The 27,843-nt window shown below is 40.3% G+C and overlaps 2 protein-coding genes and 1 pseudogene across 3 annotated transcripts; 1 reads left to right on the top strand and 2 right to left on the bottom strand.

Annotated features, from left to right (window-relative positions):
* Positions 1-27: 27 nt before the first annotated feature.
* Positions 28-5,361, top strand: LOC147487272 (putative receptor-like serine/threonine-protein kinase At4g34500; annotated as a pseudogene). Its single transcript, XR_015201304.1, has 7 exons — positions 28-377; positions 773-877; positions 978-1,100; positions 1,376-1,492; positions 4,465-4,518; positions 4,626-4,755; positions 4,837-5,361. The product of XR_015201304.1 is annotated as a putative receptor-like serine/threonine-protein kinase At4g34500 (transcript).
* A 3,765-nt stretch (positions 5,362-9,126) lies between these two features.
* On the bottom strand, positions 9,127-11,486 carry LOC147487271 (uncharacterized). The gene is made up of 4 exons (XM_086573993.1): positions 11,142-11,486; positions 10,825-11,025; positions 10,360-10,721; positions 9,127-9,754 (listed from the first exon to the last, which is right to left on the bottom strand). Exons 1-4 carry the CDS (start codon positions 11,484-11,486, stop codon positions 9,127-9,129), a joined length of 1,536 nt encoding a protein of 511 aa, XP_086430119.1.
* A 7,212-nt stretch (positions 11,487-18,698) lies between these two features.
* On the bottom strand, positions 18,699-21,704 carry LOC147487270 (uncharacterized). The gene is made up of 4 exons (XM_086573992.1): positions 21,423-21,704; positions 20,322-20,780; positions 19,936-20,055; positions 18,699-18,776 (listed from the first exon to the last, which is right to left on the bottom strand). The coding sequence occupies exons 1-4, from the start codon at positions 21,702-21,704 to the stop codon at positions 18,699-18,701; spliced, it is 939 nt and encodes a 312-aa protein (XP_086430118.1).
* Positions 21,705-27,843: the final 6,139 nt, after the last annotated feature.

Raw genomic sequence — 27,843 nt, 5'->3', positions numbered from 1 at the left:
GTTGGGTTGAAACTTTATGTTGTTGTAATGGGAATAATAGCTAGTAATGCAAAAACTAGTAGTAAGATCACTTATACAGTTATTAAGGAGAGAAAGGAAAAGGGATTCAGTTGTGTGAATGGAGATAAAGTTGTTGATATGTGTAGTGGAAGTTCAGACAGTAACATTTCTGGTGATACTCAGAGCATAACATCTTCTGTATCAGTGGATATTTCATATATTGGATGGGGAAAATGGTATAGTCTTAAAGAGCTGGAGATTGCGACAAATGGATTCTCAGTGGAAAATGTGATTGGACAAGGAGGTTATGGAATTGTTTACAGAGGAATTTTGCCGGATAATTCAGTAGTTGCTGTGAAGAATCTTCTAAATAAGAAGTGAGTATTTCTTCTTTACTATAATTTAGTGTGTGTTTCGTTTATTGTTTTAGCAAATTATTGATGACACTGTAATTTTTAATGATCAATGGTTTCTTAACTTGTACCATAGTCGACGACAGGCGCATTTTGAATTGTGTTGTGATTTTAGTCTATTGTGAACAAGAGATCCATTCCACCGACAGTACTGGTGTAGAGCTAAGAAGTGTTTGCTGCATCCCTTTCTGTATACTTTAGATAAGGTCAATTCTAATAATTGTATTATTATGGTAAAATTGTTGCTTTGGCCTTGGTGGAAGCTAGCTGTTTGTATTGATTTTAACTCTTGTTCTTGAGAAAATTTTCTGGTCTAGCATGACACTTAGTTGTGGCTGTCTTGGTTCAGTTGGTTGTAGAGGGCAGGCGGAGAAGGAGTTTAAGGTAGAAGTTGAAGCCATTGGAAAAGTAAGGCATAAGAACTTGGTCAGTCTACTAGGTTACTGTGCTGAAGGAGTTCAAAGGTATAATATCTTTTTAGCATTTCACACTTTCTCTGTTTTGAGCAATGGTGTTTATGTATGGGTTATTTGTGAATTTGGTGGAAACTTGTTGACTATTCAGGATGCTTGTGTACGAATATGTTGATAATGGCAATTTGGAGCAGTGGTTGGGTGGTGATCTTGGATATATCAGCCCTTTGTCTTGGGATATTCGGATGAAGATTGCCATAGGGACAGCAAAAGGGTGTGTTCTGAATCTCATCTTATGTTTCATACCCATGGTTTATCTAGTGCATAATGAAACTAGAAATATGAAATCACAACTTTGGATGTGTCTGATCTCATAATGTGTATTAAGCAAGAAATATTTGTAATGATTAAATTGACTAAAGAAACTTGATTAGTTCAGCCGAATACAGAATTTTAAGCAAAGGTGAAAATTTGCTGAAGTTTAGTTTATTTTTACTGCCCCAATGTTTCTTTCTTGCCTTTGAACTTGTGAGTACAACTTCCTTCTAGATTAGCTCATCTACATGAAGGATTGGAACCAAAAGTCATACACAGAGATATCAAGTCCAGTAACATTCTTCTGGACAAGAGATGGAATCCAAGGGTATCATATTTTGGATTGGCCAAACTATTTGTCACAGCCCGAATTTCTAAACAATTAAAAAAAATGAATATTTGAAATATAAATATCTCAAACATTACTCGGTTCAATTGTCTAAAAACCCAGGCTATGATGGAGTGGATATAACACATGTAAAAACCTAAAACCCACATCATAAAAAATCTTAACAACAAAAAAAAATCTCTAAAATTCTCTTTATTACTTTATAAAAAGTCTATTTTCCGTCTCAATAAAAACATCAAACCACTTTAACAATAACAGGTCTTCAACATCGTATTTTCATGTCATATGAAAATGAAAACTACGTTATTACATACTTTCAAAAGATCAGACCTAAAAGAAAACTAACGGACTGCTCCAGGCAAGAATCCAAATCACACGCCGCGGTTTCACTGCTTTCTACCTGTGTTCTTAAGAACACACCCACGTTACCAAAACAAAGCAAACATGGGTCAGCAAAATGAAATTTGCTGGTATGAGTAGACTAACAACATATAAATATTATTATATTTTAATATTCCAAACAATCACGTTATATTTCCCATAACTTAATCTTTTTCAGTTTGGAAGACAGGTAGTTCTGTCATTTTAACCGGTATAATTTCTTCCCAAGCAAAACTTCTATATTATTTACTCATTTTAATAACTCGTTTTAATATCTAAATACTTGAATTAATACTTACCAATATCCATTGTTGTATAAGGGTAGGACCGCGTTCCTGCACAAAATGTTATTAAGTCCTATCCTCCTGCAAAAGAAAGTTAGAACTTCTATATAACATATGTAGATATTATATTAGGTATTCAAAAGTCAATTCCAAACACTCACATAATCAAAGAATACAACTAACCCGCAAGGCGAATACCTTAGTTCCTCTCTAGGGTAGTCCAAACAATCTGGTTATTCATGGCACATTCAATGAATACCCCTATATAACGCTAATGGGCCATTTATGACACATTCAATAAATGCCCACCTAACATATGACATCAACAGTCATAAAACTAAATTCCAAAACTTGAGGCGTGGAGAGTTCTAAAAGAGTGCGGTAAATTTATTTACGCATTATTGAACTCTATTGTATATATCATTTCAGAGAACGAAAGAGTATCTTGATTCATTTATTTTTTTGTTTACGCGTTATTAATTTCATGGATGTATAAGTGTCATAACGCCGTATATCATAAGAGATTGAAATATCACATAATAGTTAATACACGTACACACGTATATATATACAGGTCTTAGCCTAAAGTCAAGCACCTATCCCAAGAGACTTAATCATAGCCAAGTCAAAGGTCTTTATGACTGTCTCTAAAAAAATATAAATCTTGTCACGTGTCTAAAATACGCCATATCAACGTCAAATCTTTATTAGATAAAGACAAACCAATTTATGCAGGCTTCCGCAATATTTTAGCATTTGATTTGTCTATACAATTTACAACATAAAACGTAGCACAATTAAACAGTCAAAAATCCATAATCAAAGTCCAAATCAAAGCCCAAAGGTCTAACTATTTAAAGACCCAATTTGAATCTATATTAAGTCCTATGGACTGACCCAAAACAATATTAGAAACTGGCCCAAAGAAGTCACAACTTAGTTTCGGCCCAACCAAACAAAATAGAACTGGCCCAAGCAAACAAATGAAATGGGCCTATAGACTAAACCAAATTGGTCCAAGTTTAATTGAACTGGTTCGGCCTAACCAATTAATCTGAACCGGCCCAAAACAGAACCCAAAAGATTTTGGCCCAAAGCCGAAAGCTTAATTTAAACCGGCCCAAACTAAACACAATCCGGGCCCAACCAAACATTGAAATTTCGGCCCAGCCACTAAACACAAAACCGGGCCCAACACAAAACAAAATTTGCTAAGGCCCAAGGCCCAAGCCCTAGGCCCAATTCAGCCAACAGTTCACCTTTTTCCCCAAATTCTCTCCTCCACCACCAGCTCGCGTGCCGGCCACCACCTTTCCCTTCTCCCTCATATCGGTTTGACTCCTAACCACAAACCCTACAACTTTACTAAAAGCCAAAAACTCAATTCTTAAATTTAACATCTCGACCAAAACTAGATCTGAGACAAAATTCGGCCACCATTAAAGCTTGTTTCAAGCTTCACTCGACTCCATTTACATCCCCCACACCCACACTACACTACCCCATCATCATCAAACCCAAACAACAACAATATCAACAAAAACGTTCAAACTGTGTTACTGTAGTGTTTGGTTTGGGCAAGCCGCCATTAACAAGTTTTGGGAGCTTCCACCAAGCTTCCCAGCACCCATTTGACAGCCTCATACGCCTTACACTACCCCACTTCAACCCATCATCCACCAGCCAACCAACAATCAAAAAGTTTACAATAACAACAACCATAACAGTATCTAAGTGGTACAGGACGTTTGGGCTCGTGCCGCCATTGACGCACCTTCAAGTGTTAACAACCTCACCCAAACAACCATAATACAACATCAACCTGTAACCGCAGACATCAATCCACAAATTTCCAGCCACAGTAAAGAAAATGAGTTCAAACAGAGAAACAAAGAAAAGTGACGATTTTTATATATTGGGCTTTAATTGCCCTTAACGCCCATAAAGCTTGGACAGTAAATTCGTAATCTAAACAGACAAAAATTATAGTTTTAGTAGTGGTGAGAGATAAACTCTACTCACCTGTAGCGCTCTCCGATTATCAGCCAGCTACCAGAAAAACCTTTCCTTTTCTTCTTTCAGTAAAACTCCAATCTTTTTTTCTGTATAAAGTTTTGTTCTGTGTTTTTCTCCAAAAACTCTACGTGAGAAAACTCACCGAACAACAAGGACAACCCTTATCTATTTACCTACGGGCTTTTATCCGTAAGTTGATAGTTATCCTATATTATTTTATCTATTATCTATTATTATTATCTTTATTATTATTATTATTAGGAAAATAAAAGAATAAAAACACGGGGTGTTATACTATTGGGATCAGATGCCAGCTACGTGACTACGCGTGTAATGGGGACATTTGGGTATTTCCAGTTTCTAACTTTCTAGTTTCTACACTTTTGTGATCGGGCCAAGACAAATGGGGGACCGTTGGTTGAAGTCATTCCAGAATGTTTTGATGCCATTGCAGATGTGTTGCTCGAGTATGCCAACAGGGTATGCTTAGTGAGGGAAGCCGACGATATTTTGGAGTTCTACTTATGGAAATAATTTTTGGAAGGAGTCCCGTTGATTATACTAGACCGGCCGGAGAGGTGATGATAGGGAGCATTTGACTTGCATCCTTTCAACTTAGATAATTATGTCCCCGATACATCTTCTCGCATCGTTTGCGTGTAAACATGGTTGATTGGTTTAAAGGAATGGTAGCTACCATCGTGGAGAGGAAGTGGTCACCGTTGATCAAAGTCCTCCCTCACCTTTGAGCCTTGAAACGGCACTACCGGGTTTGTCTGCGATGTTTAGATTTGGATGCTAATAAGCGACCAAAGATGGGACAAGTAGTACACATGCCGAAGCAGACGACTTTCCTTTCAGAGCTGTAAGTCTGAATCCTAGAAACTTTCTCTCTTAATTAATTATGTAATGATCCACTTCCCTTTTAAGTTCTTCACTACATGTGGACCAGCACAACGCCGTTACATAGATAGTTAAATGTGGTGGGCTGGAAATCTTATTCTAATTAGACTTGTTCTCGATGCTACTTGTATACTGTTAGCAACAATGAAGCTCGATCAGAATCTAGTTGTTTAGGGCGACTTTCATATCAACCTATTTGGGATAGATTCAAGTACATCTAATTATCTAAAGCTCTATCAATCATATGATATGAAGTTGATTGGCTTTTAAGTTTCTTGCTATCAAATATTAAGCTAGATAGACCACGACAAATCTAGTCTTTTTTGAACGATAAACTTTAAGTTCTTGAATCATAGAAATTTAATGATATGTCAGTCATATAACTGTCGGGGCGAAAACTGTAAGCTACAGATCTACTAAAACACTCTTGAAAAACTGATCTTCTGAATATCACTACTTGCGAGAGTAATACTGCTACTACAAAACAATTTTAGAACTTGCGCACCTTGTTGAACTTGTTGCATAAGAGAATATGTTTGAGGTGTGAGACTGAACCACTTTTTAGTTCAAATTGGTACGCTTACATACCCCCGAAAGTGATCAAGTCTCTGAAAATCTTCGGAGTGTGGAGTTTTTTAATGTAGCTTTATTGGTCAAAACTTTTCAATATGTAACCATCCAAAAAACTAGGAAATATCTGGATATGAATTCTTATCTCTTGTTTTCAATTACATTAGATAGAGTCAAATCTATCCCTAATTTGCAGCTGATTACGGGCTTATAGTGAGGCTTGGCCCACATGCCATGTTGTGACCTGGCTACGAACTAGGGCTAGGTCTGCAGATATGAAGGGTCTAGTCTGGGTGTCATGTCCAGAGATCATGCCTAGCTGGTCCATAGAGGCATTGTGCTGCTGAGCATTCCATCGAGTTGGATGCCTCACTACACAAGTCAATCCAAAGAGGCCACAAATGAGGAGGATCAGGTAAAGCCATGCGGACCATTTATGAGGGTCCACACATCGCCCCCTTTCTGTCATGCGGAGAAGCCACGTGGCAGAGAAGAGAAAGAGAATCCGATATCGTTTTTCCTGAACAAGCATTCCAATGTTAATATACCCGTAGTTCCAGATTTCTTCACAGTCGACTTTGTCTCTTCGGATAGGAAGTTCATCCATCCCCCTACTCATTACTTAACATGGCATACACCAGCCTACAGAGTTCAAGGTTGGGCAGGCCGCGGAATGGATGTTCCAAATAATTTCTCAGGTGAGCTCCTTAAGAAATTATTTTATTCGTCTACAGTTTTCTTTGTTCTGCAGCTCAATTTAGTTCTTTCTTTAACAGATACCTAGATTTCTGATGTTGTGGTGAGTGAAGTTGATGAGAATGTGGTTCAACATAACCTTCAAATCTTGTTTGGTCTCCCAGAGATTATTAGGGAGTTGAGTTACCCTGATACAATCATTGCTTGGGCTGCCGCATACATTGTTCATCTTCTTCAGTCTATGATGCCCGACACTGCTGGAGCTTCAGAAAAGGGAAATGAAGTATGTGTTAAACCTATGGCATCAAGGAGGCTTCCTCGTATTGCTCCTTCAGATATCATCCTCCCTAGCTCATTGGGTGATGGTGCTCAGAATTCTAACATAGGTGATAGGGTAGAGAATCATGCACGGCGTCGGTGTTACATCTATTATTCTTCTGACGAAGATGATGCTCCACCGATTACCACAAGGCATCCTGATCCTAGTTTGAGATCCTGTAGCTCGGGTTTGCATTCTCCCCGAGCCGCCATTTCCAAGTCTACTTCTATCCCGCCTTCTCCAATTGTTATGCGAGGCTCTAGAGAACATCCACATGCTAAGGGTGTTGTTGAGGTCACCGCTTTTGGTATCGTCGCTGAGCAGAACCATGTTAGTGCCGATATGAATGGAAGGGGTACTCGTTATGCTATTCCTGATACTGCAGATGATGTACAGTCGGCTCACTCTGTCTATGTCTCTAGTCACTCCGGGAACCACAGAGTGAGACAATTTTGCAGATAACTGCTCTGCTAAAAGAGTTAGAAAAGACCCTTGTTCCGGTTCGGTACCATTTTCACTATCTTTTCAAGAGATCTTTGAGGAGGTCTTGACTAAGTCCTCCACCCTTTTCATGAGGCTTCAGGCCGAAGGTCGAGCTAGAATCTCAACGCTCACGCGAGACCATGTTACCACTTTGTTAGAGGAATGTTGTCGAATTTAGAGAAACATTGTCTGCTCGTGATGAGATGATTGCGTCTAAAGACTTAGAACTGATTACTTTAGTTGATAAGCTCAAGGAGTCCCAGAATGTAGTACGAGCTATGGAAAGTGATCGTCGTCTGAGTGAGGAGAATACAGGTTGTGTGGTGCAGGAAAACTGGCATCTAGTTGAGGAGTTGCGCTTGCTCAAGAATCGTGTTACAGACTAGCCATCTTGACATTTTGCTTTTCTTATTATGTATCTTCCATTTGTTGTTCGGATATTCTGAAGGCTTCTGCACTTTAGTTATCTTGAATTACCCTGATGTGGCCTGTAAGGATATTTTGAAGCCATGTACTTTTCTGAAATAAAAAATCTTCAACAACGGCTTGGCAATAAAATAGAACTTGAAAAGTATTGGCTTGAATATTAGCAAAGCTATATACTATCGCCTCCCAGCACTACATGTGGATACGATTCACGTGTAGTGTTGAATAGGAAAGTTACTGTGTATACTGGTAAAATTGGGGATTTTCACCAGCATAATGTGAAAAGAAATAGAATTGACAAGGAATTGATGTTTGACGATTCACCAATATATTGTAGAATAACTCGATTGAACAAATACAACCGGGCTGAGCATGTTGCCATACTCAGAATACATATCGAATGACGATTTTGTAAAATAACCCGATTGAAGCGTAATCGGACTGAGCAATTTCATAGTACCGCTCAGATATAAATAAGTCCATATAGTTGAACCTTTGAAGGTGTTATCTCGGACAGTTTATAAAAAAAAGATTATCCCAGCTAGCCTGAAGCGTAGCTGGCCATGGGCTGAGCTTCTACTTCTTTTGCTATGAAGCTCAGAGATGACGTTAATGCGCAGAGTCTGATTCTATGCATATTTGCTTCGGTTTAGAGGATCAATGTCATTCAACTGTACCAAGCGATGTTCTCTATTCAAACTTGGCGGCGCCTCCAAGGGATAGATTGCATCCAACACTTGGGTTTTTAAAGTCCTAAAAGTTTGGAGTTACCCAGTTCACAAATAGGGCTGAGCCAGAGTGCCATTCACTCGGACCAACGCACAGTGCGCTTCTATATGTTGGATTTTTGAACTTCGGGGATTTGTGTTTCACGCCGAAACCAGGCAAGAGGGTCAAAGGCATATACCTGGACCCGATACTTTAGTCGTACGAGACATTTTTCAAGCCTGACGCGCGGCAAAGACTTGCCTTATCATCGGCCTCTACCAATTATAAGGATTTGAACAGCAAGAGGGACGCCCGGTCCGTACCAAGCTAGATCATTGATGCCATTCAATTTAGGCTTCGTGAGTATGCATTTAATATTTCCTCGTGACTTCCAAGTGCAAACATGTCAGTAGCTTTAAATTTTTGCAAGTAAAAATGAGGCTTTTTCACTTGACCAGGTATGCTGAGCATTTGAACCTGGTTTTGTAAAGCTGGTAGAGATTTGATCACAAAGTCTTCTATACCAGCTTGGTTATCTTAGGTTGGAACCTGCAGAGTGTCTAGTTGGAGGGGTTAACCACCAACTTGACTTGGTCTGCCGCCGGCGCTTTGAACTCGGATTTACGTAGTGTTGTTGTGCTCAAAATTCATAGCAATGTTAATAAGAGTATTACATTAACTTCTGATGAGGCAAATAATGAAGGACAGCTAATGATCATTTGACTTAGTGGTTATTCAATGACTCTGTACATGATATAAAGAAAAGCTTGCTAAGATGATAAGCTATGATATTCGTGACATCGCCGGCTAAAGGTTTTCACGGCATTATTAAATAACTTCAGTGCATTATTTATTTAAAAAACTTCCTAAGATGAGAAGCATTCCATGCTTTATTCATGACATCACCGGCTAAAGATTTTAAGTAATAAGAACCCTTAGATGCCAACCTATCCACAATGAACGGCCCCTCCCAATTTTTAGAAAACTTACCCGCGCTCGGGTTATCAAAATTTCTAGTTTTTCTGAGGACCCAATCACCAGGTTTGAAGACACGTTCTCTGAGCTTCTTGTCATGATTGCGCTTCATGTTTTCTTGATATTTGACTAAATGTTGAAGAGCTGTATCTCGACGTTCATCAATAAGAGCTTTGTCATAAGCTAAGACTTCATTTTCAACTCCGGATTTTACTGCTTTAGTTCTGGCTGTTGGCGCCATGATTTCTGTTGGGAGTACTGCTTCTGCACCATATGCTAAAGAGTATGGTGAAAAACCTGTGGACCTTCTAGGGGTAGTCCTATATGCCCATAGGACAGCAGGCAGCTGACGAACCCAGTTGCCTTTAGCTTCAGTACGCCTTTTCTTAAGGGTATCTAAGATTACCCTATTAGTAGCCTCCGCTTGGCTGTTTGCTTCAGGATGGTAAGGAGCAGAAAAGTTGTGCTTTATGCTCATAGACCCACAAAAAAATGTTGCATCTCTGTGGAGCCAAATTGGGAACCGTTATCCGATACTAATTCTGAAGGTACTCCGAACCTGCAGATAATATCATGCCATAGAAATCGCTTTACATCTGCAGTAGTTATTGAAGCCAAAGCTGTGGCTTCGACCCACTTTGTAAAGTAGTCAGTAGCCACCAACAAAAAACAAACTCTCCCAGGTGCCCTAGGCAAAGGTCCCACGATGTCGAGCCCCCATTTTGAGAAAGGCCAAGGGCTGAGAATTGGGTGTAATTATATGGCTGGTAGTTTTCCAACTTTAGCATGTTTCTGGCACGACACACAAATTTGAGTGATTCGTTTTGCATCTCTTTGCATGTACGACCACCAATAACCCTGCGTTAAAGCCTTGTGGGCAAGACTGCGACCTCCCGAGTGATTCCCACAAACACCAACATGAATTTCTTTAAGTATCATTTCGCCTTGCTCTGGGGTAAGACATCTTAACTGTGGCCCGAACCCCATTGGCCTTTTGTAAAGTCGAGCGACTCTTTCTTTAGTGAACAATATTGCGAATTTCCATGCCTCTCGCTTAACCTTCTGACATAAAGCTTTCTATGTGGGGAGATTCCTTGAGTTCAGATACCCGATGAAGGGTAGCCTCCAATCAGATTTTTCTAGTGCCAAGATTTCTAAGTCCCTTATCTCTAAATCATCAAGAGTTTCCTCTTCAGATTCTACTTCAGATTCAGACTTTTCGTTTTCAGTGGGGATGATGTCGCCCACGGTATTTTCATGGTCGCCTCCAATACTGCCAAGGTTATCAGGGTTTATTCCTTGATCTAAATTATTGACTGTGGGATGCTTTCTTTTGAGTTGTTTGCGTAAGGATGCCAAAGTCTGGCGATCCTCAGCATCAACTAGATCTTTAGATTCTGAAGATGCACGATCTGCCTGTTCTCTTTTTCTTCGTCGAGTGTTAACAACATAGACTTGTAATGCGTTACTCTATAACATATGCCTCATGAAGTCTCATTGGTTTTAGATTGATGCTCGGCTCTTGTTGGAAATCAATTTGGATTTCTCTTGGTTCATCTAGTTGGACAGCTACAGAGAGGTAAGCTAGTGCATCAGCGTGCCTGATTTCATTCCTTGGCCTTTGACTGATGGAGATTTTGTCAAATTGCACAGCCAATTGGTGGATGACTGTCAAATATGCTGCAATCCTTTCATCTTTTGCTTGAAAAGTACCACCAAATTGATTAGCCACCAAGCGAGAATCTGTTAGCATTTGAATGTTCTTTGCTCCCAGCTTAAGTGCGGCATTCATACCATAGATAACAGCTTCATATTCGGCTTCATTATTAGAGGCCGAAAAGCCTAGTTTGACTGACCTTTCAATTTTATGTCCTTCGGGCTGATAAGTACACAACCTAGACCAGATCCGGATGCATTTTTTGAACCGTCAGTGAAGATGGTCCAGAGAGCTTGATTACTGTCAAGAATCATTTCGCCCTTAATCGATGTATTGGGTGAGAATTCCTCAGTTTGTGTAGGGAACTGAACAGAATGATCAGGAAGTTGTTCTACTTCTGCTAATTCTGGACTCAGTTGGATGTCATCCTTAGGAAAATCTGCCATAAGAGAGGCAAGAGCATGCCCTTTTTTTGCAGTCCTTGGCTCATAAACAATATCATATGTGCTGAGGTAACTCGACCATTCAATTAGCCTATTTGATTCCTCCTGTTTGCCGAGGGTCTTTAACTCGACCATTCAATCAGCCTATTTGATTCCTCCTGTTTGCCGAGGGTCTTTCATAGAGGATATTCAATATAAACCCTCACCGTTCTCCCTTGAAAATACGGCTTCAACCGCCGAGCTGCATGTACTAAGGCCAACGCAACTTTCTCAATTTTGGAGTAACGACTTTCTGCTGCAGTTAGTGTTTTGCTAACAAAATGAACTAGCTTTTCTTTAGAATCATCAACAAAAATGATCGCGACCGGGCCGCAGGGGTCGATTCAGTGACAAGATAAATTCCTACAGGTTCTCCAGCCTTTGGACTAACCAAAATTGGGGGAGAGGTAAGGTAGGCTTTGACTTCAGAGAAAGCCTTTTCACAATCTTCATTCCAGGTTGATACACCTTTCAAAATCTGAAAGAACGGCTTACATTTATCAGAGTATCGAGATATGAAACGACCGAGAGCCGCAAGACGACCTAAGAGCCTATATACTTCCTTTCTGCAGGTAGGGGTGGCATGTCGAGAATAGCTCGAATTTGCTCCGGGTTAGCTTCAATTCTGCTGTGGGTCATCATGAACCCTAAGAATTTGCCTGAAGATAGGCCAAATGAACATTTGGCAGGGTTAAGCCTCATTTTGTATTTCTTTAGTCGATCAAATACTTTCTGCAGGTCAGCAAGATGATCGCATTCTTCGCTTGACTTCACAACCATGTCGTCAATATAAACCCCAATACGCAAAAATAGTATTAACAAGCTTTTGGTATGTGGCTCCAGCATTCTTTAGGCCGAATGACATAACAACATAGCAATATAGGCCTCTATCTGTGATGAATGTTGTATACTCCTGGTCATCATATTGTAGTACAATCTGATAATATCCTGAGCTTGCATCCATAAAAGATAGTTTATTGAAGCCATATGTCGCATCCACCATATCTGAAATTCTGGGTATAGGATAAGGATGCAGTGGGCAAGCTTCATTCATGTCTGTGAAGTCGACACAAATTTTGAGCTTCCCATTCTTCTTTGGTACTGCTACAATGTTGGAAACCCAAGTTGGGTATTCAACTGGTCGAATAAATCCAGCCTCCAATAACTTGCCAATCTCCCTGTTCACTAAGAGTTACCTGTCTGGGGCCATTCTCCGTGGTTTCTACCTTACCAGTTTGACTTTTGGGTTGATGTCTAATCTGTGACAAGCGACGCTGGGGTCAATACCGGGCATATCTGTTGGATTCCAAGCAAAGATAACTCTGTTACTTTTCAATAAGGCCACCAAAGCCTATTTCTTTGTTTCAGAAAATTCTTCAGAGATGAAGGTGGTCTGACTTTCTTCTTCTCCTATCTGCACTTCTTTCATCTTATCGACTGTTGGAGGTCCCTTGGTTGGTGCCTCCCGAGGTACTTTGGTTGCCCTCGTTGGTGCTCGTCGAAATTTCTGGCCAGAATTGCTATTTCGCTAAGTGTTGAGAATGGTGTGTCCTCGACCTCGGACTTTTTATAATCATCCATCGATGCTCATGGCATTTCGTAGACTTTAACTGGTCGCCGGATCTTACAAGTTCCCTCTGGCGTTGGAAACTTAATGGCTTGGTGATAAGTGGACACTCATCGCATGCATTGCATGAAGCCAATCTTTGCCTAGAATGACATTATATGTGGATGGGCAGTCTACCAGAACTAAGTCAACTCCTACAATCTTAGGACCCCATGTGGATCGGGCAAATTAATTTTACCAACTTTTTTAGCTGGAGCACCATTAAAGCCGATAATTGGAGTATCATCTTCCTGAATAAGATCCTCGTCGAGATTCATGACAGAATAGCATCCAGAGAATAGGATACAGGCAGAGCTGCCGGTGTCTATCAGAATTCTTTGGACTCTGCGGATGCCAACCCATGTTGTAATCACCACAACATCATTGTGAGGATAGTAAACTCCTCGCTCATCTTCTTCAGTGAAAGTTAGTCCTCGTTCTACAATAGTCTCAGCATAAAACCCAGATTTAAAGTTGATGATGTTTACGTGATTCCAACTACCAATTTTTTGAATCTTGCGCTTCATGCTCCATTTTCTTTCACGGTTAGATGAGCAAACAGCCGCCTGAGCATGACATACAACTATCACATCGTGCTCGATTAGATTACATGAGCCAGCTTTTGACTACCCTTTAGATACTCCTTCAGTTGTCCCCCATCTACCATTTTGGAGATCTCCTTCTTGAATGCATAACAGTCATTCATAGTATGGCTGAAATCATTGTGATACTTGCATTTCTTTGACTTATCTCTCCTTCCCTCAGTATCAGGTTTCATAAGGAACGGCTTGGAGAGTTTTCCTTTGAGCTTGTCATACAATTCTGAGAGACTGACGCTGAGCTCTGGAAGAGTAAGATCTTTGCTCGGGTGACCATCTTGTTTCTGACTTTGTGAGATGCCAATTTTGGCATCTTTGTTATGTTTCTTTCTGTCTTTGTCACACTGCTGCTGTTCCTGCTTTCCTCTATCACTTGAAAAATCCTTTTGCTGCTTGTACTTTGAATCTTCCTGAACAGTAGCATACCTTTTTGCTCGCACCAGCAAATCCTCGAATCGCTGTTTACGGAGGCTTCAGAGTTAGTGAGTTATGCCGCACCGGACTTATCAAAAGGAAGAGCATTTTTGAAAGCTTTAGCGCAAACAACATCATCCGGGACATTGTTGACCGCTTGAGGCACCTCGAAGTTTTTCGACAAAGTCTCGAATGCTTTCTCCTTTCTCTATGTGGAGGTTGAAAAGAGTTCCAGAACCTTTTATGGTCTTCCTGTTGTAGTGATAATGTTTTGAAAACTTGTCGGCGAGCTGCGAAAATGTATGGATTGAACGAGGACGGAGTTCGTTAAACCATGTCAAAGCTTCTCCACTAAGGGTAGCTTGAAACATTATGCACATCAACGCATCATTGTTATTAAAAAGAGCCATAGAAGATCTGTACTTCATCAAGTGCTCATCTGGACAACCATCTACATCATCGTAGGTTGGGACCGGAAGGTCGTTTTTGAAAGAACCGGGGAAATGTAATCTCTGATTTCATCTATAAAAGGAGATTCTTCAGGTCCTTTGATTGCTAGTTTATGTCGTTTATCTTCCCGAGTAACTTTGGAATCCATGGCAGTTCTAATGAGTTCTTGAACTCGCTGCTCATTCAAGTTGTCACTATTTTTCTACAGAGCGACATTGTTAGTGTCGACTCTGTGGGTACGGTTTCTCCTTTCAGGGCTCCAGCCTGGCTCAACAGAGTCTTGCCTATGTTACCTGAAATTTGCTTTAGCCCTGCGTGGGTTTAGCTCTCTGGTTCGAGCGTAACCACCCACAGAATTGTGGAGGGCTCCAGTTCTGTGGCTTCTGGCCCACTGTTGGCTACCTCTTCTATCTCCAGCTCTCTGATAACCTCCATTAGTCCTCCAGTGAGTGTTTCTCGAACCATTGTATCCGGATTCTGAGGAATCTGAACCTCCAGGACTACGATCAAATCTTCTGTTACCTCGAGCTGGTCTGTATTGTCCTCTTTGTAGTACCAGACTGCGAGAGCATTGCATGTCACACTCTAGATCGATTTGATATGAAGAGGAATATCCGGAAACTGACATTGATCGTTCCTTGGAGTACTGGGAACGTCTTGACACTAATCTGCTTTAGTGACGCTGTGGGATACGAACCCGTCCTAGTATAGCGTTAACACCACCTAAACGCTCCACAATTGGAGTTCTGGGTTTTTGGTGCGGCTGGAGGCATGGCTCCTTGGATGATGCCTCCTCTTTTGAGACCTGCTCTCCCTCGGTACGGAAGATTCCTGCTGAGAGTTTTCTTCCCTAGGCATTTTGTCGTCATTTCTCCTAAGTTGATTGTTTTCTCTGGTCAGCCTGAGCAACATGGACATTAGAGTTTCTTCATCAGATGGGTGAGCATTGTGGCTCAAATCCTGAGGGGCCGATCCAGGCCCAATGCGGCCTTGCAAATGCCTAGACAATGTGGATGGTCCAGATTGGGTGGAAATAGCACCCAACCTAGGCCCAAGGCGTTGCTGCAGACGCTGAGGCAGCATCGATGGTCTTGCCCCAACAGATGCAACTCCATCTCTGTGTGTGACGACTCGAGTATCCCTAGTTGCATCTTGTTCCCCTGCTGGAACAGTAATTCGCAGGTTTTCCACCAAATCTTCTTCTTCATGCTGGGCCCAGATTCTCGTGGGGAATCGATGCCAGATATCGATGTTGAGCATGAACCTCATCAACAACTGTGTGTTGTGTTGTTTCAGCATTAGGAGGAAGGTTTTGTGCAATTTTTGGAGCCTGACTGGTGTTAGCCACCTTTTGATTTTTTTTGGGTCTACCAACAGCCATTGATCGTGATATTCAATATAATAAAATAGAAGAACGTGGTCATGGGTTGAGTCCCTACGCGCATAGCCAAAAGATGTCGGGGCAAAAACCGTAAGCTACTGGATCTGATCTACCAAAACACTCTCGAGAAACCGACCCTTCGGATATCATCACCGCTAGGGCGGATCTATGAGTTGGTCGACCCGCCGTAGCCCCCTAACTTTGCTCAAAACCCAAAAGTACAAGTGGTAACGCTCACTCAAAAAAAAAAAAAAAAAAATACTAGTGAGAATTAGTGTTAGTAGCCCCCCTATTGTTGAATCCTGCATCCGCCCCTGATCACCTGCGAGAGTAATACTGCTACTACAAAACAATTTTAGAACTTGCGCACCTTGTTGAACTTGTTGTATAAGAGAATATGTTTGAGGTGTTGAGACTGAACCACTTTTTAGTTCAGTGGCTGCCTACATACCTCTGAGGGATCAAGTCTCTGAAAATCTCCGGAGTGTGGAGTTTTTTAATATAGTTCTGTTGGTCAAAACTTTTCAATATGTAACCATCCAAAAAACTAGGGAATATCTGGATATGGATCTTTATCCTTTGTTTTCAGTTATATTGGATAGAGCCAAAATCTATCCTTAGTTTTCAGTTACATTAAATAGGGTCAAAATCTATCCCTAGTTTGCAGCTGATTACGGGCTTATAGTGAGGCTTGGCCCACATGCCATGTTGTGACCTAGCTACGAACTAGGGCTAGGCCTGCAGATATAAAGGGTCCAGACTGGGTGTCATATCCAGAGATCATGCCCAAACCGGGTCCATAGAGGCATCAGGTGGCCGAAAGCATTCCATCGAGTTGGATGTCTCACTACACAAGTCGATCCAACGAAGCCACAAATGAGGAGGATCAGGTAAAGCCATGTGGACCATTTATGAGGGTCCACACAGTAACTTAATGATGTTTTGCAGGACAACCGGTCACCCCGAAACACAGCTCCTCCTATCACAAGTAGGGGTGGGCAATGGGCCGGGTTGGGCTAGCCCGGCCCTAAACATTTAAAAGCCGTTTAGATATTAAGGTCGGGTCGGCCCCTAAAGTCAAAGATAGTGGTCGGTCGGGCGGGTCACAAGTCTAAATCTCAAGCCTCGCCCTACCCCTAAGCCCTTTTAAAGGCTTTAGGGTCGGTTTTTAGGCCGGCCTATTTATTTTCTTCGCTTTTACAAATGCCATTTTTCGGATTAAAGGTTGTTTTTGGTTTTACGTGTTACAAATTTCTGCTCTGTATTTCGCTTTAATGGTGTGGACGGAAACCTTTAGTTCTAGACTTGGCTTGGATGAGAATAAAAATATAATTTATAAGAAGTAAGTGGAAAAATAAATTGAGAATAATAAGTTATAGACTTTGATTTGATGATCAAAGAAATAAAGTCTTATTTTTTTATTAGGCTAGTGCTCATTGTTCTTCATGGCTGCTAGATAGGTTAACAAGTTTTTGTTATATAAGATAAGTTATTGAAAGTACCTTTGGGTGTAAGTGATAAATTACAAAGGACAATGTTTTTTTAATTTAAAATATTTAACAAAGAGTTGGACAATTATGGTACGTGTATTTATAGTGAAAATGTGAAACTATAACTAGAGCTTGGTTAGGGCTGAATTAGGGTCGGGCCTATGTTTCAGAACCTTAGCCCTAGCCCTGCCCTAGAAGGCCTTAGGGTCGGGTCGGCCCTACCCTATACTCTGTGAGGGCTTTAGTTGTGAGGGCTTAGGGTCGGGTCGGTCAGGGCCGGGTTAGGGTCGTTAGGGCCAAATTCCCACCCCTAATCACAAGTAAGAGTTTCTCTCCACTATTGAGTGCAGGGGGTCAGATGATATGAGCATGTCAAAATGGAGACAGCGCTGTGCTGTTGAAATAATGTTACTTAGAAAGACGAGTTGTTACTTTAGTATGCAAATTGCCGACTACCTATATTAGTCAATATACCACATGTTTCTGTTCACAACCTTGTAGTCAAAATACCACATGTTTCTGTTCACAGCCATGTACTCACATTTCAATTTTTATTAAAACTATTTCGATCTTACACTCCCCTCCATTATCAAAATTAATGTAGATGCATACGCTCCTCCAATATCAAAATTCCTGTAATTGCATTTCATTTCAAACGCGCGTTATCTTTTTCCAGAATCTACAGCAAGGCGTTGGATGCAACCATCATGGATTCATGGCCTCATCCTTGTCCTCAGTCAAGTCTATGCACTCTGCTCTGATAACCAATAGATACTAGGACTCATACACTAATTCTCAAGTAGGGGGAAAGTCGGGCTTCTCCTAGAGAAACAACATTTTGTGTGTAAAACATGTAAATGAAGCTCCCTCGTTGTAGCTTCTCAAAAGCTGCGCCATGCTCTGCTGATCCTATGAACGTTAGTCTAATTCATATCATATCTCTCTTGCTCCACCAGTGGTTTAAGTTGTGGACAACGACCACAACAATAAGTATGATGGACAGAAGCATTGGGCACATTGTTCTTTTATCGCTTACAAAGTACCGAGCACATAGAAAACGACATACACAAACAACATACACGAGCCACAACAATAATGACAACATTGAAAAGACAACTAGAGTATATGTATCTACGTATTGCTAGATAGCAAACTAAAGTTAATTGGACATATAGAAACCACCGAAAAAAAAAGGTTTGAGAGCTTGAATATCCTAGTGCATGTGAAACTAACTAATAGCTAAGCTTCATTTCATCCGACCCCTAGAACCTCTTGGACTATATCCTTGAAAATTAGCTTTACAGAGAGAGAAGCCCAGGTATTTTATACAAAACACATCCTAAAGGTACCTAGGCAATGTGGGACTAATCATTCCCCTTCAACACCAGGTCTGGCACTCAGCTCTCCCCCTCCACGCAGACCTAGGGATAGGACTGCGAGAAATCCCTGAGTACACCCAATCAGATACCATGATAACCCGTAAGTAGAACTCGTCCTTGAAAAATTGCTACCAAGGAGAAGGAGCCCGAGTGTTTATACACAAATACACAACACATCCAAATGTACTCAGAAGTGTTCGACCACTAATATGTTACAGCAGTTACGCCATGTAACAGAAAGGTTAGTTAAATAAAAAATTAAAATCTAAGTCCTGCTAACACGTATTATACCACACCAGCCTAATGTAACATATTACACCTGATTTCCAACATTGTTGTGTACTTCTAGTAGCACACATATAAAACAGATGAGTACAAACTAAATTGGGCGAATATAATGAGCACTTATATGATACTATGTGTTGGGGAAAACGATACCAATCGATCCCTACTAAGATAATTTGCACTTGGACAAACTGCTACTCCAAACAAAAATCTAAACTTTCACTACAACCAACAACAAAACCCAACTTTCCAAACAATCAACAACTATCACAAACAAGTAATAATAATGCAAAGAAAAGTAAAGCATACCACAACACAAGATGTAACGTGGTTCGGCCAATTATGTCTACTTCTACAAGAGCTAATCATTTTATAAGTGTAGGAAGGAAAATTACAATCACTCTTCACAAGTCTCTCTACCTTACTAGATCACTCCTCTCTCCTTACAAGCTTTTTTTTTTTTTTTTTTTTTTTTGAAGCAGTTGGGGGTTAGACAGACCCCAACCTGTATTAGAAAACCAACTTATCCTCTTTGGTACATCATACCCCTAGCATCCTCCTCCACTATCACATTTAACTCATACGCTAGCGGAGGAATGCTATAAAAGGTGTTTTGACTCTCACAAGGACTACATCTACCCATTACAGTACTGGCCTTCGCCAGCCAATTAGCCACTCTGTTTCTCTCCCTAAACACATGGGAGACTACAACAGACTCAAACTCCCTTATGGTCCTTCTGATCATAGCAACCAGTTCTAAACAATACCAAGGACATATCTCCCTCCCGTTGATCACTTGAACTGCCCTCAAATAATCAGATTCTACCAAGATATTCTTACGGTTCATATATTCACGCTAAAAGCCCGGCTTCAACTCCCTTTAGTTCTTGGATGATAACCGATCTAATATTTGAGTGGCCCATATAGGTAATCGCTGGTACCCCTTCATGATCCCTTAGAACTCCTCCATATCCCGCACCTTCAGCATTTACTGCCCCATCGGTATTAACCTTTATCGTACCAAGTGGTGGTTTCTCCCAACTTCCTAGTATAGGTGTTCGCTGCTTCAGCGATAAGACAATGCCGAAACTGGCACAAATATTCCTAGCTTCAGGTGTGTCTTCAGCGTCTTTTATCACTCTCTGGAGGTAATTTCGCATCCTTTGGTATCAGCTGTGTGAGATTTATGTTTGAATTTCCTGCTATTCCGCTCATTCCAGATACCATAAACTGTGGCGCAGACAACAACTTTGATTATCTCACTAGTCACCGATCTTTGCCGACTAATCTGCAAAATACGCTGCCATTCTATACTAGATTCACAAACCAAAGTTTGTATCCCCAGTCGCTGCTTTACTACTGCCCACACTATGCTTGAATACTCACAGTTGAAAAAGAGATGCTTCGAATTTTCGGGATGGACCTCACAGAAGCAACATCTTGAAGTGGTGATAATCCTCCTGTGTATCAACCTGTCTTGAGTGGCTAGGCACCCTGCAAATAACTGCCAAGTTATGAACGAGTGTTTTGGGACAGTTAATTTGCCCCAAACCAGCTTGTGCCATTTCACTTTCTCACTGACCTTCTTTATAGCCATATATGCAGATTTAGTGGTAAACTTACCACTACTGGAAGGTGTCCACACCACTAGATCATTCCCTATGTTTTGGTTGATGCTCGTCTCCAGGATGTTCCCTTTCAGCTCTCCATCTGGTAGCTGTGCTACCACTTCATTCCATCTACCATTGGTAATCAGTTCACTCACTTTGGCGTCATCTGGGAAGTCCTGCAGTAAGTTTCGAGCTTGATTATCATGTATCAACAACTTTGAATTCATCCAGGGATCATGCCACAAGCAAGTCCCCTCACCGTCCGCTAGCAAACATCGTATGAATTTTCTAGCAGTCTTTCGATGTTTGAGAATGCATCTCCAGACCCAAGAACAGTCTTGCAGTATCCTCATGGTCCAAAACTGCTTATTCCTTATGTGATATTCCCAGGTCCACTTTGTCCATAAAGATTCCTCTTTACTCGCCACTTTGAAGACTAGTCCACAATATGCCGCTTTGTTCCACACTCGCGGATCCATCATGCTTAACCCCCCCTTCGGATTTGTGTAATCTCAGTTTTGCATGACTGGCTTTATGCATCTTAGTTTGCATGGACAATCCAGCCCAAAGAAACCGATTGCATAGCTTGGCCACCTTATCAAGAACTCCCATAGGCAAGATAAAGGTCTTAGCCCAATAGATGTGGAAAGAAGAAAGAATGGACTGTATAAGCTGCAATCTTCCCNAGCATAAGATAAAGCTCTATTTTTCCAGTTTGAAATTCTGAGCGAGATTCTTTCAATCAAAGGCAAGCAGTCCTTGGAGCTTAGTCTCGCAAAGGTAAGAGGTAATCCAAGGTACTTTACAGGGGGAGTAACCTTCTGAATCCCTAGCAAATTGGCAAGAGCCAGCCCATCGTCCTCTGTCATGCTACCCATGAGCATAGAAGTTTTCATGGAGTTAAGCTTGAGCCCTGTAAGATTGGAGAAACAATCAATGTATTCCTTTACTACAGTTATAGACTCTGCTTCCCCTCTACAGAAAAGAAGGACATCATCTGCAAAGCTCAAATGAGAGATGGCAAGTCTTCGACACTTTGAATGTGGGATAATACTTCGTGATTCCAGACCCTTCTTTAAGAGACCCCCCAGCAGTTCCATGATCAACACAAAGAGATATGGAGATAATGGGTCTCCTTGCCTTAGCCCTCTCTTACCTTCGAAAAACCCCTGTGGGCTCTCAAAATTGGGTTTCTATTCAAGACTTGGTTTTCCAAAACCTAACTTTTGTTTTTATAAAAACCTAATTTTTGTTTTTATAGTAATCTAAAATTTCAGTGCGTCTGCGAAATTTTGGTTCCAACCGACATGCCAATGTCGAAATATAATGTCTCGAGCGACATGGTGAGGTCGGGGTTGTGTTTCTCCAAACGATATGAGCAAATCATTGAGAAAGCAAATTCCAAACGAATCAACTCTTAACGACCCGAGTAGATCGGTCAACCCTTATGTGGGCGATGCCACCATGCCGTTCAGACTTCTCTTGAACGATGCCACCAAGTCGTTGGTCACATGGTGAGGGACCCCAACAATCTCCCCCTCCCGAAACCATGAGGGGGGTACTCCACACATTCCCGAATCAACAGGAGGAGTGTGCTACCATTCCGGCAGTAGCACAACAAACATCAAACTTATCTTTCAGTAACACTTTGGTTATCATATCCAACCCGTTCTTGTCGGTATGGATCTTCTCAATGCACAATTGCTTGTCTTCGAGAACTTCTCTAATCCAATGATAACACACATGTATGTGCTTGGATCTAGAATGAAAACTCGGATTCTTGCTCAAATGGATGGCACTCTGACTGTCACATAGAACTACAAACTACTTTTGCTTTAGCCCTAGTTCATCGAAGAACCTCTTCATCCATAGCATCTTTTTGCAACACTCAGTGGCTACAATATACTCGGCTTCTGTAGTGGAGAGAGCAACACACTTTTGCAACTTAGATTGCCAAGAAACTACTCTCTCTGCAAAAGTAAATAGATAACCGGAAGTGGACTTCATCGAGTCAACATCACCTGCCATGTCTGTATCTGTGTAGCCTTTAAGCAAAGTCTTACTTCCACCAAAACACAAACACGCTTTGGAAGTGCCCTTGAGATATCTCAATATCCACTTAACACCTTCCCAATGCTCCTTACCTGAATTTGACAGAAAACGACTTACAACACCAACGACAAAAGCAATATCCGGTCTGGTACACACCATTGCATACATCAAGCTACCCACTGCGGATGCATAAGGAATTTTTTCCATTTGACTCTGCTCATGCTCACCTTTTGGACACATATCTTTGATGATGCAGAACTTGCCACCAAGCGGACAACTGACTGGTTTCGCTTGATCCACGTTGAATCTTTTCAACACCTTCTCAATGTAGTTTTCTTGAGAAGGACACAACTTCCCACTCTTTCTGTCATGAGTGATCCGCATACCAAGTATCTGCTTTACTTGACCCAAATCTTTTATCTCAAAGGACTTACTCAAGTCTTTCTTCAGCTTGGATATCTTGTTGATGTTCTAGCCAACTATCAACATATCATCCACATATAACAAGAGCACTATGAAATCCCCATATGAAAATTTCTGAACAAACACACAATGATCGGAAGTGAACTTCATGTAGCCATGCTTCACCATAAAGGAATCAAACTTTATGTACCACTCTCTCGGTGCCTGCTTCAACCTATACAAACTCTTTATCAGCTTGCATATATACTAGGTGCTCTTTGCCTTTGACCTCAAACCCCTCTGGCTGGTCCATGTAGATATCTTCTTCAAGGTCTCTATGAAGAAAAGTTGTCTTAACATCTAGTTGCTAAATCTCAAGGTTCATACTTGCGGTCATACCCAATACCACCCTGATAGAAGTCATCTTAACTACAGGAGAGAAAATTTCATCAAAGTCAATATCTTTCCTTTGACAGAATCCCTTCACAACAAGGCGAGCTTTGTGCCTTGGGTGTGGATTATTTTCCTCATGCTTGACTTTGTAGATCCACTTATTCTTGATAACTTTTCTTCCTTTCGATTTCTCAACTAAGTCATAAGTGTGATTCTTATGCAAAGAATCCATCTCATCATGCATGACCTTCAACCACTTCTCCTTGTCTGTACCTTCAAGAGCCTCTTGATAGTACATAGGCTCTCCACCATCAGATAGTAAAACATACGTGTGAGGTGGATACCTGGTTGAAGTTTGTCTCCACTACACTAGAATTTAAGAATTAGGACACACTCTTGGGACTATATACCCCGTCTCTAATTAGGAACAATAATTACCGTCTTAAATTGTTTGAATCCCGTCGTATTGCTTTTTTAGGTTGACTCAGGATGACTTTGGTTGACTGAACGACATTAGTTTTCGGCCCCAAATCGGAGACTAGACATTTGCGTGCTTTTCCGGTTCGGTGACCGTCGTGTAGAGATGGTTTTCAGAGAGAAAGTGATTCACTTGTCTTTTTCGCGCTCAACATTTCGTGAATATTTTACTACCCCGCCCATTATTTCTTTCTTTCACTAACCCTAGTATAAAAAGAAAGTGAGGATTTGGTGGGAGGGCTCTGACAATAAATCTTTGGTAGTAGTGGTTTGATAGTAAGAGCTTCAAATCTCTCTCAAAATCGGCAAGAGCTTCATCTCTCTCTCTCTCAAGTTTTGGTAACCCACACACACACTCTCTCTCGTCAACTTTCGTTTTTGTTAGAACCCCAATTTCTAGTCAAGGGTTGTGCAAATTTCTTAAATTTTCAGGTTTCTTATTTTCGCTTCAAATTTTGCTGTAGATCAGAGAAATTTCGGAGAAGAAGATGGACAACAAAATTGTAATCGTCTGCGACAATGGCACCGGGGTAATAATAATAATTTTTTTTGATATGGTTAGTGTTTATTACTTTGATGAATTAGATAGTTTCATTTTTGTAAGGGTAGTTTGATCAAAATGTTTGCTTTTGGTTTTGATTAGTGGTGAAATTGCTTGTTTTGGAGGTTTTATGTGTTTGATTGGTCAAGTTTTAGGTGAAAGTGTTTTTTTTTATGTATTTTTTGGGCTGTCCCATGCGATGGTGTTTCTGGTTAGATATTGATATTCTGTTAGCATGTTAAAACATGAAACCTATTTGCAGTTCAATAGTTTTTGTTCTTCTGGAGTTATTCAGTAAATGTATTTGGTTATTTGAATGCTAGTTTAATCAAAATGTGATGAAGTGACCATGGACTGTGAAGTTGTTGAATTTAGGATACACAAATAAATGAATTTATTCCAAAATTAACATACGTCATTTGGTACTAAATTAACATGATCTTTTTAATAATGGGATTGTTCAGAATTGGGATGATATGGGCCATGTTTGGGATCATGCTTTTCAATGAACTAAAAGTAAATCTTTTCATTGGTCCTGACACTCTTTTATTGTGAAAGATTATAGGATTGGTTCTTATATATATATACATATACACAGATAGATCCAACAGAATGTAAGATTTTACTAACTGACCCACCTCTTAATCCTTCAAAGAATCGTGAAAAAATGGTTTAACTGTTTATCTTTCGACCAAACATCTCGATTAGTACAAGGCTGGTCCGAGCTAGTCAAGATACCGCCTGTTGTGGTTTTATATTTGTCAATCTTGTTCTCATTGGGTGTGTGTGGTGTGTGTGTTTTATTTTCAATATGCAAACTTAAGGTAATGTGATTATGTGAGCGGTGATTAGCTACTAATGCATGTCTAGCATATTATGCGTCTGAATAAGTTTCATCTAGTGGTGTCTTGATTGCTGAGCTAATAACTTGTTGCATATTACATGTTTAGCGTATTCCTAACTGCTGCAGCTAATAACTTGTTGCGCCTCAAGCTAGCCAAGGAACTTGGGGTTAAAATTGGAACTCCATGGGTTACTTTGTTCGAGGCTGAAAGCTTACCTGCATTTGTTTCTCTGTTTCTCTTTTAGCTAATCCATATATCCTATATAAGATTTTTCCACCAAACCGAAGAAACTCTAAATGCCCCGGCCAGTAGCGACTTTGAAACTAGAGCGGATGGGTCTTGTGACAAAGAATGAATGGGTGATGGTGGGTACAATGCTTTTTGCGGTTTCATTGTGGATCTTTGGGTGAGTTTTCAGCTCCTTACTTTACGATTCTATTGCTCGTCGTGACAACATCTTTATAAACATGCATGGTTGACAATCGATTAGTGTGTATTTGACTTTTTAAGCAATACAAGCGAGAAGCAAAAATAAGGAAGGAAGTGTCGCCACTCGACATGTATATTTGGACCCCTGTTATGTGCATGAACTTAGTGTAGACTCCTAGAAAATCGAAAGTGTCTTTATTTGTTATTTAATTTTTGTGCTCCACGAAACTTAATGGTAATAAGCTTTGGCTTGGAAGTAGCCCGAGTTCGAACACATCATGGTTATTTAAATACCTTTGAAAGCTTTGGCTTGGAATTTAAAAAGATGAAGTGACTTTCGGTTCATGGAAGGATCTCATTTTTGTATGAACCATAGAACTGGTAGTTATTATTCATGTGACTAAAATGATGCTATGATCTTATTCATAGCTTGCTAAAGATCCTGCTAATCCCCCCTTCCGAACTGATATAAGAATAAGCGAGTCAGACACACAACTTTTGAAAAATATTATATTCTGAGGTATTATATCTTTTTTCACTTTCGTGTTTTTATTTTCCCTCCCCTACTCCTGCTAGGGACTACTTTTTTCTCAATCCGAAACCTTAACCTTTCTCAATCGCGAAAGAGTTGCAAGTCCCATATGTTCACTTCTCTGGAAAGGGGCAAGCTCTAAAACCCCACTTTAAAACTATGGCCCTAGCCAACATTCCCCAATAAACATATGATTTTAAGTAACTCATAGTAGCCCAAGCTCAGGTAGGAGTAAATACTCTCTTTAAAAATTCCAGGGAGATACGGAACTTGCATTAATTTGAGCCCATCGGGTTATGAAATTTGCCATACCATTTACAGAGTTAAAGCTCCCCTCCAGTTTGATCAGCCAATCCTTTATTATTTTATATTATATTCAAAGCAAGAAAAAAAAGAACCCGCTCTGGCGATCTCTCTATATATTGGCTAAGATTAATATGTGTTAGTTTGAGTTGAGAACTATTAGCTCTACTCGGGCCATACCTTTTTTCTCTCTCTTACTTTTGGATAGCTCTTTTTATAAATAAAAGAAACATTGCACATTTGGGTAAGCCCTTACCGTTTGGAGCAATTCGAAATCCTTTACTTTAGTAAAAGTTTGCTTGGGAAAGATAAAATGCGTAGTTAAGCATCATTAAATTATATATTACTTCTTCACATGTTCCCTAAAGTTATTAATGTGTTAAATTTGCTGACAACACAATCTTGTGATGGTATGAATCTATACTCGTGCATGTTTTGCCCCATCTTAACATTCGATGACGATTGAGATTTTTTCTGTACATATCTTTGAAATCTTTCAAATGTGATGGATATCTAGTTTTCTATCTACTTTTTGTTTAATTTTGGAGAACATTCGGAGCAAATTTTTTTTTTTTTTTTTTGTAAATCTGTACAGTTAACTTTATTAATATTGTATGTTGTTTCTTTACGTGTTCCATTACATTGTTATGAATCGACAATGTCCGATTAACTGAAATTTTGAGTTTTGACAATAATGTGTTTTTTTTTTCATTTTACGGTAATTTACAACAAAAGGTGTGGATGGTTGGTTCTACACTTGCATTTATTGATCTCTAAATTTGTAAACTGCATAAATTTCACAAATTTAAGATTACATCATGTGTAATATTCTGTAGTCGGTCTTAATTCATGTCATTTATATGCAAGTTTCATGTTAAAGCTAATTTGCCGCATTTATCAAACGTCTATTTCCTTGTTTTTGAAGTGCTTGATTCCTAGAGCGCAACTAATGTTGTATGCTCATCAGAATCGTGTGACTATTGCTTCTAGTATTGTTAATAAATGTGATTATTTGGTTCTTTTGTTTTCTAGTTGGTGTTTTCCTGTGTATCATTTTTCTAAATGCTTTTGTTCTTGTAGTGTGTCAAAGATAAATCGTTTGAATCCCGGCTGAAAAGGGAAAAGTACTACAATCCAGAGGGCGTGGCGGGGCCGTGGTCGGGCGGAAGAGGTGATGGGAAAGCTTTGCACGAGGCTCAAGAGCAAGAAATAAGAAAAAAAACAGGAGAGATTATATCGTGAGCGGAGCAGAGAGAAAGGGAGGA

This window comes from Coptis chinensis, chromosome 7, assembly GCF_015680905.1.
Source record: "Coptis chinensis isolate HL-2020 chromosome 7, ASM1568090v1, whole genome shotgun sequence".
NCBI classification, from domain to species: domain Eukaryota; kingdom Viridiplantae; phylum Streptophyta; class Magnoliopsida; order Ranunculales; family Ranunculaceae; genus Coptis; species Coptis chinensis.
Note: the sequence above shows the minus strand (reverse complement) of the source record. Positions and strands in the feature narration are given on the sequence as shown.